The following is an 18,181-nucleotide window of genomic DNA, read 5'->3' as shown; positions in this document are numbered from 1 at the left end:
TGTGGTTTTCCTTCACTCTGAACACAGACAATGTTACACTCTGGCTTTTTATTAATGAAAAACAAAAAGGAAGGAAATAAAGGAACGCCAGACAGGCTGGCACATACCTCAGGGTGTTTCACCACACCTCACCTGGGGTTCACAGCAGGGTCAGGACCTGTGCTGTTTTATATCTTAAATCCCTGCAGAGGGCTTTGCTATTACAGATGATCACACCTAACATTTATTTATTTCAGATTTCAGGGGTGCTTCAGATACACTCATCAGAAGAAGTGAAAATGCAGAAGAAGAGCCCAGGTACAGTCGAGTTTGAGAGGAAGAGGCACGACAGAACGTTGATTTCAATTTTGTATGGTGAGCTTTTGCACAAACTTCAAACATATTTACAATAATAAACAATCAGTCATTCATAAGATGTGATATTTACAGTTATTACAAATAAGAGTGACTGCAGCTGAATGGATCAGAAAGTGGAGTTGATATCTCTTACAGTAGCAGTAGTTTTGAAAACAATTCACATAGTTTGATCTTTTGTTTCCAGAGGAGAAAACAAAAAAACCCTCTGGTATCAAAAGACTCTGGTCAAGTTAATGCCAAGAAATCTGTGGTACAATACAAACAGTTTAATTGTGTAATTAACAATCAATAACCACTTCTAGTTAGAACATTTCTGCTGAAAGGAACCGAGAAACACTTATAAAACAGTCAGTCGTAACAAAATAACTGGTGTTCTCATTGAAATAAAAAAAGAAACACTTTTATACAGAATATTTATACAGGAATAGCTTTTTGAATTGGATTGTTAACCAAAGGAAGACACATCGCAGACATCGATTTTCACACAGATTGCATATGTTTTTCTTTCTAAGGTGTTCTATAGGTTAGTCATTTTACCTAAGCTTATTTGCATGATAGTAAAAATTGCATACAACATTAATCGTGAAGCTTGTAGCATGAGTTGCTTGACATACAGCACTTTTTATAGGCAACCTTTAAAGCACATTTCTCCATTTAAAACGTTTAAGACACTTTTTGTTTTTACTGCCCATCAAAATTACATTTATAAATAGAAAAAAGATTGGTGGAGTTTTTAAAAGGCGCTACGTAACATAAACTTTTAAAAAAAGTAATTACATCGGAAACACTGCATGAACTGCAAATAAATAATGTCAGACAACATAAACATGGTGTAATTCACATTTCTAACTGTGTGGCAATTCAGAAAGTTACAGTGACAAAGGTTTTGCAAAATAATCTAACGTCGGCAGTGCCGTATAGTACAAGGCATTTGTTGGCATAGTTTCTTTCAGACTGTATTTTTTACAGTTACAATATATGTCTATATATATATATTTATATTTCCTCCCTAACAAATAATATGTAAAGACTGAGCTATTCTCGAAGATGCACCTGGGCTGGGTGATCGCGTTCCAGAGTTTGGAGTGATCCATAATCACATTATGCGCTTTTAAAAAGAATAACTAATCTGCCAGCAGGCTCCAGACTTGATACCTCATGATTAAGGCCTTGTCAACCACTTGGTCCTTGATTTCATTTGCTATTTTTAATTTTTTTTTTTTAATCCAGTTTAACATCATATACGTAAACACCTATCAAAGTCCTAGCAAACTCCAGGGGGGACTTTTTTTTTCTTTTTAAATATAATCAGTAGCTCAAAAAGATAAAGTAAGTCAGTGTAAAACAACAGACATAGAGTGCAGTCAGCAAATATCCACGGCAACATACTTAGAATAATTTTTTTGTGCAGATTATTTAAATGATGCATCAGTCTTTACAGTGAATAATACAAGTTTTACAAAATCCAAAAAGTAGTACTTGAGTCTGAAATGGGCTTTCCAGTGTGTGAACACTCACTTCACATAGCCTGTCAGTCTGCAACTGATATATATATATATATATGTATATATATAAACACTCCTCATACAGTCCAGACGCTGTACTGATTAAAAACACTATTTGTCTTTATTTGCAGAGCGGTGGTTCTATGTCGGCCAGAACGTTACATTTAGCACAGTCATCGTCTGTGTGTGCAGAAGAAAACTCAGTACATGTTTCGATGGGGAGAGTCCTACTCCTTGGCCTCGTGCTCTGACTCTGACTGGGTCTCAGTGCCTCTGCCCAGCTGCTCTTCGATCTTGATGGAGAAGATGGTGTTGTTGGTCTGCGTGCTCTCGTCCAGCTCCTTCAGCAGCTCTCCACTCTCCCTGAAGTCCGTCAGCTCTTCTTCGAAGGCCGGGCTGCTGCTGCTGCTGCTGCTGGTGTTGGTGGTGACTATGGTGCTGTTGTTGTTACTGGGGTCCTTGGGTGCCTTGGCTGGATGATTGACGTAGAAGCGCTGGCTCTGGAAGAACTTGATGATGGTGAGCTTGGGCAGGTCTAGTTGGGCTGACAGGGTGTGTATGGCCTCCTCGTCAGGGTACAGACCCACATCCTGGATGAAGCTCTGCAGGATGCCCAGAGCCTCCAGTGAGATCTTCCCTCCACCGGTGCGGGACTTGATGCTCCCTCCGCGGCTGCCCTCGTCTTCCGTCTCAGCTGGAGAGGCGGTGGAGGGCTGGCGGGGCGGCAACCGGGGACCAGTGGTGGGCTGCTGCTGCTGCAGGGGCTGCTGGGACAATAGGGGTTGTGAGGGGTGCTGGAGGGACAGCGAGGGCTGGTGCTGCTGTGACTGGGCTGGCTGAGTCTGCAGTGGGAGAAGAAGGGGAAGAGAAAGGAGACAGGGATGTTATCAGTGAACACTTATCTGCACCTTAATAAGGCCTTTCATTAAAATCAATTGAGCTGTGAGGAAAAATGGGTCCGCTGTGTTTAGAACAGGCACTCGTTGAAGGAATTTTCCATGTAATATCTCATTCAATGTAATCAGTTCTGCAGATAGGATTTTATTTTTCCTTTTTTTGGTAGTGGGAGATTGTGTCTCTCATTGTGGGGGAAGAGGCAACAGAAACGCACAAGTCGAGTTACACACACGTACTCAAATGACACAACCAGAACTACACGCGGTGGGAATTCACTGGGAAACTGGCCTCTCTATTATAGCTTCTGCTGCTTATCAGGCTCTATTGCCCGGCAGTGATAAACAAGCTCCCTGTGCACAATTCACGTTGCGATGGTCTGGCTGATTTGCCGCAGTGTGAGAATGCTATCGATGGCTTTCACTCTGCCGTCAGAATCCCGTTAGTGTAAACACATGACACATTACTTGTAAAATGTCTCATTGTGTGGTTAGAGAGGTAGTGAGTGGGCAACTCGTGGTCCCTATTGACCCCACAAAATGGGTGCTCTTTTATTTTCATTTCTGAGTCAGACACTGTAGAATAGATGTTTCATAATGAAGTTTGCAAAACAGCACTTTGAGGGACTCTGTTTGCCAGCTGATTTTACAGTACCAATATACTGAGCTATGATAGTTCTTGTTGAGCAAGTGTGAGCTAATTTGGCTAATGTATCGTGTTAGTGAAGGACCTGCACAAAATATTTAAACACCCCTCTCTTATGGACAGTGTAAAACTGTAGCATTAAATCAGAAACAGTCCTATTTTATCAATCTGCAACCATTTCTGTTTGCATGCAAAGTATGCACAAAATTCCCTCATTCCATAGCTGCAGCTGAAATTGATTCGTATAAGAAATTCTATTACCTTATTTATATCCAGTAAATGGCAGCCTTTGTGAAAGGCTGGCCATGTCTCCAAGTAACCAAATAACTAATCAACCACTCAGCTGTAGCTCAGACTTTTAATAGAAGTATTATTGTACTTCATTAAGATATTTCGACTGTTAACCAAGCCTGTGTGTTATTTTCTATTTATCTGCCAGATGTCTCTTATAAAGCAGCTCTGTTAAATAAGTTCAGGCTAATGATATCTTTGAAAACGGCTTTCACTGAAGAGTAGGAACTTTTAAGTGCTGCTGTGTTTCTAATTAACAAGAGTTCATAAAAACTCACAAGTGTTGTTTATTACAAATTCCTGGGAAAATTAGTTAAGATTAAATAAAAAAGGGGTAAATTATGTTTTTTACTTGTTTGTTTTTGATACAGCACTTCAGATAAAGTAGGTAAATATGCCTAAATACAGTAAGCAGACTTTTATATGGAGAGTGTGTCTGTTTTTGCATCTCAACTGCAACCTGCATAAGTGACGAAGCAATTAACAATCATTTTCATTACATATTAATCTACTGATTATTATCACAGCTCACTAATTCATCATCTGGTCTGTCATATCATAGAAAAATCTGAATGACCTAAAACTCAAGTGTACGATCGTATAAATGCGTTTGTATGTTTTATTACTAACATGTGAACAGTGTTTTGTCTTAAATGGATGCATACACACGTGCACATATGTAAGTTCTGGGTATGCTGTTATGCTCACCTGGTCGCTGGAAATGTGCATCAAGTGTGATGGTCGCTCATTGTGGTGCTGCTGCCCGGCGCTGCTCTCCTGCTCATATATGGCGTCGCGTTCACCCTGGGAGAGGCTCAGAAAGCGACGGATCATGGAGAGGTTCTCCCAGAGCGTCCGGTTCTCTGGAGTCGGATCTTCCTTCCAACGCAGCAGCTCGCAGAGCCAACCCTGATAGAAGGATTATAGAGGGGGAGGCGACAGAAGGAAAAAGCAGAGAGGAAAAAGATTAGACAAGTCAGCAAAACATGGCCTTTATGCTGAAATGTGGGCACAGGACAAAAGAATTCAGGCTGCTGTCATTTCTCAGCACACCTAAATTTAATTTTAGAGAGTATAGAAATGGGTGGATCCAGTTTTATATTTACCTGTGAAGAGACCCCGATTAATAAACCTGCTACCTAATTAAAATAAATATAGGTAGCACTAAACTGAGGGTAAAGATCCAATGTGACACAATTTAGAGTGATCTGAGTAATTAAAAAGAATAAAAAATATTGTCTTACAAAATTATTAAATCAAAATAAAAATAAAACTACACACACACACACATTGAAAAACATGCTTCACGACAGTTACTGAGGTTTTTCTGCCACAGCTGAAGATGTGAATTAGCCAAGGTCAAGAAACGCAGCAGGAAGGAACAATTTAACGTGACAAGAAACACACCCTTGCATATTGAGCAGCACCCTTGGGAGGAAGCAAGTGGACTCCCATGTTTGAAACACTCCAGCAGAGGGCCATGAAACACAGAGCTGAGTTAGAGCACAGGACAGTTATCAGAAGTGCTCAAGTGAATAAATAGGAAAGGGTCACAACGTGTCTGACCGTGATTCAGGTTAAAGGTCAACTTAAATAGAGATGTTCAAACTTAGTGTGATTTTTATAGAGCTGCAAAGATCATCTGAGGAGTCAGTCATTTAAAATCCCAAACTCTGTCACTGCTCACATGTGAGACAGTCAAGACAAACATGTAAAAGGAGTTTCAAGATGTCACTTCGGGGGCTAGAAAATCCTAATTGTCACTTTTAACCATTTAATGTCATGTTAGCTATAAAACTATTAATCAGTAACAGAAATAATCCTCATTTCAAGCTTAGATTGAAACTAAATGGCTTAGTCTTGTCATTCCTGTGACTTCTAGTGGCCTGAATTACAGTAAAATTAAAAAGATAGAATAATAATATTTAGAATAATAATGTGTGTTTTTGTTTGTTTGTGGAGCCGAGTGACAAATTCAGGGTTCACGACTGTACAGACTCTACAGAGAGAGTAGAGTGACGTGGCCGACAAGGCTCAGACGTGATGACCCAAACCTCAGCAGGCCAATGCGTATGTGTGTGTGAGTGAGTAAGAGTGAAAGGAGATAACACACTGTAGAGCTGTGTGGGAGTGCGAACAGCAGCGGGGGGTGTGGTGGGATGAAGCTGTAGTGGAGCCACGAGATTGCTGTATAGAGACAAGAGTGGATGAAGAAGGCAAAGGAGGAAACGCGGCGTCAAAGAGAAGCGGCGAGGTGTGAGTGAGTGTGTGTGTGTGGTGCAGAGGGCTACTCGCTCAGCCGGGTAGTCTGTCCTGGCAGCGTGACAGAGTGGTGCTGTAATCTCCCGGCCAGTGCGCGGCAGCACCTTTCATTTCCACAGGATTACACCGCGTTGTTGGTCTGCACACAGACACACACATATGCACACACAGAGAGGGCAGAGCCACGCCGCCACACTGCATGCAAGAGATAACTCAGCAGTTTGGTTGTCCCCTGTTCCAACTCCTCCCATAAGCCACATCAAACCCAGGAGGATTTTTTTTTTTTTTGGTTTTTGGAGGAAGCCGAGAGGGGGAGAAAGCGAGAGAGACATAAAGAGAGAGGGTAAGAGAGAGAGGGAGGAGAGAGTGGGTAGAGGGGGCCATAAAGCCTGCATGCCCACCTTGTTCCTTTGCCACGTTTATTGTTGCGTTTTTAATTTGCATGCAGAGGGATTTGGACGGCGCTCCAGTTGGGCTGTCTGTGGTTTCAGCTGATTCGGTAGTGAGGGAGAATACACACACACACACACACACACACACACTGCAAAACACAAACACACAAACAGATGCACACAAACCACCACACACCATCTTGTCAAAGCCAGAGAAACAGTACCCCGGCCCAACGATGGAGTAATCCAACTCAAACACTCCCCAAACCAGCAGGATTAAACCCAAAGTAGCAGAGCCAATCAAACAAAGGCACAACGTGAACTCCATTTCAATGCCAAGAAGTCCATTTGATGAAATAAAGTACAGAGAGTTTATTAGTTCACAAGTGTGAATGTTCATTCGTGTGTTGTTGGGTTTTTTTAGATTGCTGCCTGCGTTTGATAATTTCTACATTGAGCGTTTATACAAGGAAAAATCACACACCACAAAAAAATGAACATTTGCTAAACGTTTTTTATGTGATGTACGTCAAACAGCAGTTAACGCTGCTCCCAGCCAGCACTGTGGACAGTGGACAGTCAGCATTTTCCATGGCAGTTTCAAGAGCTTTGTTTGTGTTTGTCTAATTGCATTGCTTCCACAGGCCAGGCAGAGGCAGCGGGTGGAGAGGGAGGACAGCGAGAGACAGAGATGGTGGGAGAGAGAAAGAGAGAGTAGAGGGGGTGAGACAGTTTTTGGTCAGAACACTTTAAAAGAAAGAAATAGGATATAGTAAAAGTTAGGTTGCTTTTAATGATTCATTTTAATCTAAAACCTGTAGTTCAGTATTCTTTCCTGAGAATGAATAAATCAGCCCCGTTTTACGTTTAGCATTCCCACACTGTGATATTAGCCATACTGTTGCAAATCTGTTTTCCCCCTCTTTATTGTTTAATGTAATTTGTTGAGCCTCTCCACCGCAGCTGACAAGCACCCACCGCTCTTGATTGGATCATGGAACTTGCTGCCCCTGCCGCTAAAGTGTTCCAACAGTCCAGAAAACAAAAATCTAGGGCTCTTCAATGCAGTGTACTCTGTGTTTTGTTGAAGATCATTAAGGGCTCTCTATAAATAAATAGAACAGGTAGTTCAGAACAGGCCTAGTTACCAGCCAGCACAGTATATAGTATACACTCAGTGCGTTTCACAACGACCTGTGTTCAGCCAAGAAATTTTCTCATGTTACAGTTTTAAGCATTATAGCCACAAAATAAGGCAGAGACAGGAAACCAGACTAGTGATACCTGCAGGAAAGGCTCTGACTAGGTGGATAATTATCACTTAGAGCAAACCTACACTCCTATTAGAATGAGTAGAAACAGTTATAACAGATTTTTTTTAATAAACACACCACTTAGACTGTATGGTTAGGTCTCACACCTCTTATCAAGCCTCTCTACACAAAACCACAGGCAGCCACTTCAAGCAAACAAAGTCAGACAAGCGGTGTTTCAGCAAACTGCCCAGCATGAAACAACAGCCAGAGTTCATGAGAATCAGGGTTAGAAGTCAGTTGCACACAACCAACTTAACATTGGTCACGGTGTTGTGGTCTTAATTTAATGCCACCCCCCAGGTGGTGAAAATAGTTATATGCAAATTTGAAGTAGCCATTTTTTGTCCTGTATTCTGTGTGAAAACAGTGGTGTAGCACTAAAATGAGCTTCTAGTGCATGAGAGAATGTGTAAATGTGAAAAATGCATCTGTTGTGCAGATTTTTATTTTATTTTATTTGGTATTAACTGCATTTGAAATTGAGCCAACTGAAAAATCAATTAAGTTTTAACAAACCACTCAAGTGCATCACGCACTAGCATCATATGTGTAGTGACTTACATTAACTGTAGCTCATTGTCGAGAAAGTTGGTGAGCCTGTGGTGGAAGTGTACAGCGCACTTAAGGTCATTTAGACCAGAATATTAATAGTAAAACCATGTGTTTTCCCATGCTAGGCTACCTTTAAAACCACAAAACTGGGTAGGCACTTTATTCTGATGCTAAATACACCTCTCAGCTGAACTCACAGATGCTTCCAACAGGTTCATCGAAGCAATAAGTACCGACAGGCATAGGATTATCTTGCTATGTTGGCACACACCTGCGAAAATATTGCACAATAATCTGCTGCCTCTAGGTCATCATTTCTTTATTATTAATTAGTTTCAAATAACAGGACCAGCAATCAAAACCAACAGCCTTTTCTTGTTTTACAGCAGACACCACACCGCATCTGACCAGAGGCCTGTGCCGCTCTGGGGTCATAAGGTGCCAAATTAAAAGGGTAATAAACTCTTCAGCAGGCCATTGTATGGTCCTGGTATAAATAGCAGCTGAGTGTTCTGATAAAAATATTTCCCTCACAACACAATAGTTGAATTCATGCGCGAGATTCACCCAGCTATGCAATGCGGTACACCGTGTATGTGAGTGCTGCAGTCACAAGCTGCCAATGAGAGCATAGGGCTGCTCTGTCAGTGAACAGCATGGTATTCACCGTCCAACACACCCACCCATTCAACCGCTGCAAACACCCCCAACATGGAAGCTCAGAGAAACAGTAATGAACAACTGGCTTTGCTGTGAGACATGGACAGTAGACAGATAAACAGACTGACTGACTGACGGACAGACAGAGAGGTCTGTCACGCAGCCTGGCCAACACCTTCTCTCTAATCTCATTTGCTTGTTATCAGCCCCATCAGGCTGACCTCGGCCACCGCAAAAATAAATAAATAAATTAAGCCAACAGATGTCCATCAATTTGCCATTTGAGTTGTTTCCCCCTCCTTCCTCGGATTACTGTGGGACCAAAATAAAGCCTCAGTTTTAACCCTAGGAAAAGACTGTGAGAGTATACTGAGTACCGATTGGACAAAAAAAAAAAATCACTGATGAAGAAATGATTGTGGCCATTGTTGTGGCTGGCTGGTTGGGGGACAGAACTGTTTTAGAGACAGCCAGACAAACCTCTCCTGTGTCTGAACACGGCAGAGAACTAAAAGAAGAGGGAAGACAATGCATTATTGTCTTTCGTCCTCTTTGAACCTGGATGTGGCCCAGCACTGGCAGACAACACTATGCAGATAAATGCAGCTGATAACACGGTATGTTCAAACCTGTTTCTCCTCCCCAAGCAAGCCAAACCAGTGGCTGCATGTGCACGTTCACCCAGCAAGGAAAACGTGTGCTGTGCTGTAAATACATTACGCCATGGTGGACGCCCATCTGCTGACGACGGTGAAGTCTTGAAATGCTCCTGATGCTCGGGCATATGTGAATCTCCCGCAACAATAAGCAATAATTGACTGCACAATTCTGGGCCAGATTTTTTTTTTTTTTTTTTTAGGGGGTAGAGTAAGCCTTTATATACAAACAGAAGGGCTCTGTGATTGTAAAAACTGTCTTCGGCATACTGTGGAGAAGATGCGGCAATGGAAACGGGGTCAGTGGCCTTAATTGAACTGCAATGGCAACTGGACAAACAGCAATGACATTACAAAAATATAGTGCAAAACATATTTTGCTTTGCTTACAGACCTATCATTACACCATTAGGTCCTCTTTAATTGTCTGTTGGTGTCTTTTTTAAATATCTCCTTTAATGTCTACACTGCAAGTGAAAGATGTTTGCTTAACATGCTTCACCACAAACACACACTGTATGTTATAGGGATAGAGCATAAGCCTGAATTCCTCCAAAAGCCTATTTAAGTCCTTTAATGGAGGAGACAAATGTTAGTCCAAATTTATGCCCCTCTGTGGAGGTGTCCTGGTGGTCCCACAGCCAATGCTTAACGGGGAAAAAATTGATTTATGGTTCAACACAGCATTAAAGCCACTCATTACTGTGAAACCACTAGATGAATGTGTCAGGTTATGTGGGGTTTTAGTTATATATATGTTATATAAATGTGCTTATATACTTATATTCACCATGTGAGGATCAGAATAAGAGCAAGGTTTGGACTAGCAAGATCTTAACATACAAATGTGTCTTGCTACAGGAAACGAGAAAACTGAGGAACTGTACCTTCATTAAGTACCTGAAGTAATCATGTATGCATTTTTTTAGATGAAGGGTTGTGCTGGAAATAGTTTTGCTTGATGACAAACAGTAATTTATTTAGCGTTACTGGAAAGAAGAAGAAGAGCAAGTTATATTTAAAATGCTATCTCTACTTAGTCTTCATATCTTGATGCATGGTTACGTTTCAAGAAAGCTACGGAGCTTTACTCGTGTCTATCAAATGTGGGGATTCAAACTAGTAACCCTGCAGTCACACGCTCCAGTCAAACACGACTGCATGTCAGGACACACAACAGAACAGAGACAACGAAGACATTTCACATAGTTGTGGAGGGAAAGAATGGAATAATTTCCACATAAGGGAAATTAACATTTTTCTAAAAATATACCACTTTGTTTACAGTGCGTCTAAAGGCTGTTCACCATATGGTGATCAAAGAGTTTAATTTATTGTTAAACCACATTTATATTTGCCTCTGCATCGTTTATTCTAACCTCACCATCTGATTCCAATTCACACAGTGGTCCTAAGCATCCATAAGGAGGTAGACTACAAAACACATGGATCAAACGGACATCTTTTTGAAATGACAGATAGGCCCTAAGGATGGTTGGATTTGCGACCATAGAAGTAGATGATGAAATTTCTAGTTCCTGTATGTACAAATCATGCAGCTCCTTCTCTCTTTAGGAAAGCTTCTGAGGATTAAAAACTGACTCATCTAAATCCCTTGAAAGTTGCCTTAAAAAATCTTTTTTTTATTATTATTAAATCATGTTGATATGACTCTGATGTCTTGTCAGAGTGGATGCTTTCCAGATTGTGGTTGCCAGATTGTGTCACTATCCTCTTTTGTGAGGATGTCAGTGGTTGAGCTTTAGGAGTGAAATTTGCCAGTCTGAATCATACATGCCAAACAATTAATCTCTATTCGAGCTGTGACATGGAGAAGTCTCAGCCAAACAGTGGATGTTTTCTGAAGAGGGGTCGCGACCTCTGCAGATACAATAAGTGAGTTGACAACAATAACAGACTGACAACTAACACGACACACATTGTGGAGGCAAGGCATGACTGTGCAGGAAATGGCCCTCTTTGTGTCAGCACTTGCTCCGAGAAACAATACCGAACAGTTCTGTGCGGCAGTTTACGTCATGACTACCGAACCAATAAAGCGTGCAGGGAATTTTCAAGCAACCAAATAGAGGCAGATGGAGCATAAAGAATAACCAAAAGCAAATGACCAGTCCATCTAAAATGGAGCACATTAAACATCTGTGTGGGTAAAGATTTTTTTAAGCGCACGGCTTGTTCTGTTTTTCAACAAAGTTCTTCCTCACACACAACTACACACAACATACTGTCGTAAATCTAGATGCTTTAACATGGGATGTCCCACCTACTCGAGTTGGATACTCGGCAGGATAACTGTGTAACTAAAGTAGCAGAGACAAGAGAACACATCTCATTTGCATATCTACAAATTAGATATTAATCTTTCAGTATTTGCTCACTATCGGCCAGAACATTTGCAAGATATTTTATCCTATAAGAAGGTTAAAAATCACTTTAATATTCCATAGTAGGCACATTTTGTTCTCTTTGTTCAGTGAAGCACTTTAGATTGTTTATGAGTACAAAATGGCTGAAAATTGAGTCACGACTGATGGTACACTACATGTGCCTCAGTATCAAATATTAGTATTGCTAAAATTGCACCATAATCTAGTTTAGCTTGATGGTGGGCTGATATTTGGGTAGCAGCACTGCACGCTGTGTTCAAACATTGTTCTCCCACCACAAATTTACCTGTTTATAATCTTTTCTGTTCGATACTGCTGAGGCAGATGGAGGATGAATGCACAGAAGACAACAAACACGCCGAAGATGATCTAGTGATAAACAACAATGGCAGCGACATTACACAGAAAGCACCTACATGGAGTCTGATTCCACCAATTATAAGAGCTTGATTGAAATTTAATTCAAAGCTGGGGTTTAATTGCTAATATCAAAGCATAATTAAGCTGATAAATCATGACTGATCTTATTGAATTAGGGATTGAAATAGCAGAGAACCTGCAAATTGTCTGTGTCAGCTAAATAAGTGTTCTTAATTGGCCTACAAGTTTGCTTCAGATACTAATGAAACTGAACAAATTTCTCCCAAAATTCTTCTCAAACACAAATCTTCATATGCAATAGTTTATTCAGTGCTATAGCTGTGTGCTCTCTTGTTTAAGTTGGAAATGTATCTTGGACTTAATAAAATATCTGGGGCAAGAAAGTACACACAGAGTCTCAGATGTCTCCCTGTGCATGTCTGAAAAGGCTATTTATATGTCCTCTTTAAGCTCAGTTTATACAGTATATTGTGAAAACTGCGACTGAAGAATATGATTTAGTGATGTGGAAGAATTTGATGTAGTCAAAGTGATGTAGAGACAAAGATAAGGACAGAGAGATTAGAATGTGAGAGACAGAGGGGGAGCAAATAATGCTTAGCAAAACCAAGTGCACACGAGCACCAGCATGAACACATGGATAGGTCCTAATATCTCCCCATGCAATTCCCCCTCACTCACACTCCTGTATGCACTCACACTCGCACAGACACACTTTCTCTCTCTCTGACTGCATCTGCCGGAGCTAGTGGCTGTAGTTAAATTGAAATATTTCCCGGCGTGTGTCAGAAGCATGCAGAATGGTAATTATGACAGATCTGATTAGGCGGGCCGAGTCGGGCGGCTCCGGGCTGCAGGTGCGACCTTGTGCATTCCTGCGTGTGTAAATAAAATTAATTACAAGCGTAGGGGGCGCGCAGCGCGTGACATCAGCGCGCACAGGGGGGACTCCCACGGGGGGCACCCTAATGGAATATTTTCCCCGAGTCTAATAATACAGTTGGTATTGACTTGAGGTAATTAGGGGGATCATTAAAGCGCTTTTCCCGGCGTATTTGCCTGCCTGATCAGATTAGCGAGAATGGGCCTCAGAACAAGCCCTGTGTGGTCTGTCAGGAGAAGTGGAGACAGTGGAAGACGGTTAGCTAGCTAGCATTTGTAGGAAAGTGCTGGTAAAATACTGTAGCATGTGCTAACAGGCTCGCAAAGTAAAGTTAGGCACATGGATGGCACACACATGGTTACGAGACTGATTCACTGACAGATGATGGGTTCAGTTAACCAGCGAACTGGCTAACCCTGCTGCACAACACAAGAGATCTGTCATATAAAAATGTTCAACAGACAGTTTGGAGCACCGACAGTTGGGGCAGATTCCTAGTTTGGACTGCAGGGTAGGAGGTAGGCGAGCAGGAAGGAGTGAGTTGTGCAATTGGAGACAGATGGGGTGAGAGGTGGCATGTAAGGCGTAAGTGAGAGAGATGGCAGGAGAGACAGAAAGTGCTCTGGGCATGCTCAGTGAGACCCTGTGCTCCTGCTCAGAGGAGGAGGGTTCAATGAAACAGGCAGTGCAGAGAAAACAGGCTGGTGGGAATTCCACTGTCCATTAAACAATAAGAGAAAGGCTCATTTCAGAGGGAGGGGAAGACTTACCATTTGCAAGATAATTCATTCGCTAAATTAATTATTCAGACAGCTGGGTCTCCAGTTCAAGAAATTGTGTCTTTAATAATAGAGGGGATCTGGCTTAGCCTGTTTCCCATGGCAACCTAATAACCAAGCAGGCACAGGAGATAAATAAATAAATCAATTAATAAACAGTCACAGCCCTTCTAGATCCCCGGGGGCTGTGATATGCTCGCTCAGAACTACCTAATATGAGGGAGAGAGACGTGTGGAGAACTCTGAGTCCACAAACAAAAATTAAGACATCCTGATGCCTGGCCTGCCGCAACGGAGAAAGTTAGCAAAATTTCACTGTGCAGCTGAACACATAGCCCCCGGCCACGATCACAACCCTGGCACGGTCCCTTATATTAAAAAGCATCTGATAGCATCAGTCTTACTATACTAGATTGTCATTTCACACCATTTGTACACAACTCTTCATGCAAAACGTGACTTCTTATGTCCTGACCCCAAGTGGCTCCTCACTAACAGACAAACCTCTGAACAGTCACAATCTAGAAACAGACACCCAAAAGGTCAGCCATCTGCCCCTCTTGTTAAGCAGCTATTGGACGGAGCAGAGCGATACAGGCAGCGTGTTTGTGTGTGTCATGTTCATGTGCTGTTGATTTGGTCTGGCTGCTTGAGTCATGTGCTAAAGATCTGAGATTTAAACTCAAACGAAAAGTGTTTGAGCCCCTATAAAAAACACACACGACCAGTAAACAGATTCCATCCGTAACAGGAAATTAGTCATTTTCAAAACATGAAGGAAGCAGCCAGTTATTCTGTCACCCTCCCTTCCTACTCATATCAGTGTCCCCACCCGCCCCCATCCACCTCCACCCACTCCCCCACCTCTCCAGACCAACGAGGCACTCACTCCCCTCCACCATCACCACCCCCTATCCTCCACTCCAGGGAGTGCCGTGCCAGGCGGGTGCAGGGTGACAGATGGCATACACCAATCTCCCCCCTCGCTCTCCCCCCTACTGCACCAGCTCCCCCCGCTCGGCCCCCCCGGTGGCGCAGCGGCGGACCAGATCAGTGCCATTCTGTCTCATTAGAGCCTGGCTAATTAGCGTAGCCTCTTCCAGGGGAGAATGAGCGAGTGAGGGAGAGAAAGAGAGATGGTGAGGGAGGGCGTTATTGGTGGCAGCGACTGCATTCTGTACTCAAATGGTCATTGAGGAGTCGGAGGGCTTTGAGCCCCGTGGTGCACAGGGCTCCCAGGGTGCTTGTTTTATGACAGCAGGGACTCTGATTCTATCCGTTGCACAATTCCTCTCAGGAAGTGTCAGGGATGTTTAGACATAAAAGTCGTGTCAAAGGAAAGCCCCCAAACTGCTCCACCCTCAGCGAACCTCCCATCGTTCTGCTGAACATTAGCCGCCTTCTCTGTCTGGCTAGCCAATACAGCGGGCCTCCCCTGTATACGCCAATGAAGACAAAGCACGCTAGCTTGCTAGATAGCTCTCTCCTCCTACTGAGCCAGTTAATAATGTTGACATCAACTTGGGGCTATCCAGATCATAGCCTGCTCCTCTGCAGGCTAAAATGAAAGGCGCCGTTTGGCGAATGCACCTACTTCTGGCAGCGCGATCGCTGGATGTGAACCAGTAGCATGCACTTGTTTTCTCCAAGTCTGACACAACCTGAAGCTAAATGGAGATGAAGCACTCTTGGAGCATTCGATCAGCTTGAATCATTGAGGAATGGATTATGAATAATGATTCAGATTTTATCAAAGAGTTAATGTAATATCTGTCCTAATAAATCACAATTGCTGTATGGACTACTTTAAAAAGTGTGTATGCTCAGACTTGTAGACAATGGCAACCATTAATCTGAGTAATATGGCTTGGGTTAGATTCACTGCTATATAGTTACTACTCTGAATATATGGCAATAAAAGAGTGATTGAAATGCAACACTGAATATGTGAGGGGGGGCAGGGACGAGCTGACAGAGGCCTGCTGTGGTTACGAGCCATAAGAGAGAGCGGGATGGCTGCATTCCAGAACCACCACCCCCCGAGACACACATAGACTCCAACAGACACAAACACACATGCACCGAAAAGCACAGTGATATACAGTAAATACACACGTAAGCATACACTACTCAGTAAACTCCCGTTTACTGCTTCTCTACCCTGGGGAGCACTACTGCCTCTGACCTCCTTCAACTTATTTCTCTCCCCTCCAGGCTCTATCACTCTTCTGCTTCTCTAAACAAATGAGCCTAATTTGCTTTACACAAATACTAAATACACTAAGAAACACTAGAAGACGCCCAGTACACCCACCGACATATGGGATCAATACCAGCAGAGCCTGGTCACCTGATCATGTGCTTGCATAAGCATGCTGGGAAACTCCAAGCTGAGCGGAAGGCGCAGAGGTTCGACTGCACACCAAGAACAGACAGAATAGTGCCAGCCTCTGTGATGAGGCCCCTTCTCAACTCTTCCCCCACGATTATTTTCCTGGACCTCATATGGGCATCGTGCCAATCCAGCCCATCCTCCATCCTCATCACCAACCACATCCACACAGCTCAGTACCAGCAGTCTCTGCTGGCATGGTGCTCTACCCAAGGCTTGAATGTCTTTTTCTAGACCTAAGCTTTAGTAATAATGTTAAAAATTATATTTAAATACACATGTTGATATTCTGACTAATCCAAAATATACAGCACACGTGGATTTGACCCTATGGTAGCACAAAATGTTGTGCTTTTATTTCTTTTGATGCAACAGTGGCTACAATGATGTTGTTGGAATAACCTTAACTAATCAGCTAAACTGTTTGTGTGAACAATAATAATTTTTGTGGTTAGAGTTAAAATAAAATAAGTGACAAAACCAGCATCACCTCACCTAAATGTTATTAATAACACTCAATACTAGAGAACAGAGCTTGCAACCTAACAATTGTTTGCATTACTGATTCCTTATTTTCACCAGAAATCATTTGGTCATGTTAAGAAAACTGTTGCTGTCAATAAAAAATATAACATGAGGCTAAAAAAGTAAAACTAAATGTACTTGTACAAATAAATAAACAAAAAAGAAGGTGATTCCTACATTTCTACAGAAGGTTTCTGGGGAAACTGCGTCTAAAAACTCTGGTGCTGGTTTCTGATTTTTGGGTTCAAGGTTCTTGATCGGTCGGAGCAGCCGCTGGCCTGGTGCTTCTGGAAGCTATGTCAATGCCGGCTGGGTAGTAAGGGGGGAGACCAGCTGCCCAGGGAGCGCCCATTACGAGATGGAGCCAGAGATAAGTGCTCTCCCAGGCCCCCTTTCACAAGCATAATTAGCACACTTCTTATCTGCTGCTCAATTCACATTCACACCCGCCTGCCATGAATGGAACGTGAAAGAGAGGCAGAAATCGGGGGAATGAGAGAGGTAGAGGGGCAAGACAGAAAGATAGGAGGGAGGTGGAGAAGGCATGGTGAAAACCTGTTCCCAGACAAACCTTCATTTGAGAAGACAGAGACATGTGCGAGTTAATACTGCAACCGCCTTTCTCTTTCTCCATCCTTCCAAGAAGTCTTTGAACTCCTTAACAAAAACAGTGGTTTGGGCATCAAACTGCAATTTGGTAAAACAAAGCTATCTGGGGGTATAATCATCCTAATCAGCAAGAAAAAAATAAAGCCTTTGCAGATATTTCTAGATTATTCCGCCCTTGGTGATCTATTTCTCCCCCCATCTTCTTCATCAAGCACAATTGTGGAAATCTTTCCAACTCAGCCTCTGACGGGCACATGAAAACCTTTAATAATACCTCCTTAGTGCTACGTTTAAATTGCTTTTAATAAAGAGTTAAACTGACTCTGTGTTTTCTCGTTTTTCCCCCCGTTTCCAACACACACAAGCTTGTATTGTGTGAGTTCCCTGCTCTCTGGGAGATGATAACAAAGGGCCCCCATCGCCCTACCGAGCGGAGCAAATATAAACAGGTTTGTTTGGTGTTGAAACAGTGTCGACTGCAAAACTCCAAACCCACAATAAAGAAGACATGTGTCATTATGTGGATAAATCACCGCAGTGATGGACTGAGGCGAGTTTTGTTACAGGCTGGAGGGATTTCTTCTTTTTGCCTTCAGCTATATATGAGCATTACGATGCTAGGCGCATTTAGGTTTATCATCTTTTAAATTTTTCAGTGCATGATCTTAAGGATC

General features: G+C 42.5%; 1 protein-coding gene across 3 annotated transcripts in view; it reads right to left on the bottom strand.

Annotated features, from left to right (window-relative positions):
• Positions 1-335: 335 nt before the first annotated feature.
• The window catches only part of LOC113169650 (DNA-binding protein SATB1), a 54,856-nt gene continuing 37,010 nt past the window's right edge, over positions 336-18,181 (bottom strand). For all 3 annotated transcript variants that reach the window (XM_026371227.1, XM_026371226.1, XM_026371228.1), the window contains exons 12-13: positions 4,401-4,601; positions 336-2,704 (exon numbers count right to left, since the gene is read on the bottom strand). In XM_026371227.1, coding sequence (XP_026227012.1) covers positions 2,090-2,704; positions 4,401-4,601 — 816 coding nt within the window. In that variant the 3' untranslated portion in view covers positions 336-2,089. The remainder of the gene's footprint in view (positions 2,705-4,400; positions 4,602-18,181) is intronic.

This window comes from Anabas testudineus, chromosome 16, assembly GCF_900324465.2.
Source record: "Anabas testudineus chromosome 16, fAnaTes1.2, whole genome shotgun sequence".
Taxonomy (NCBI): Eukaryota; Metazoa; Chordata; class Actinopteri; order Anabantiformes; family Anabantidae; genus Anabas; species Anabas testudineus.
This window is presented reverse-complemented; position numbering and strand designations above follow the sequence as displayed.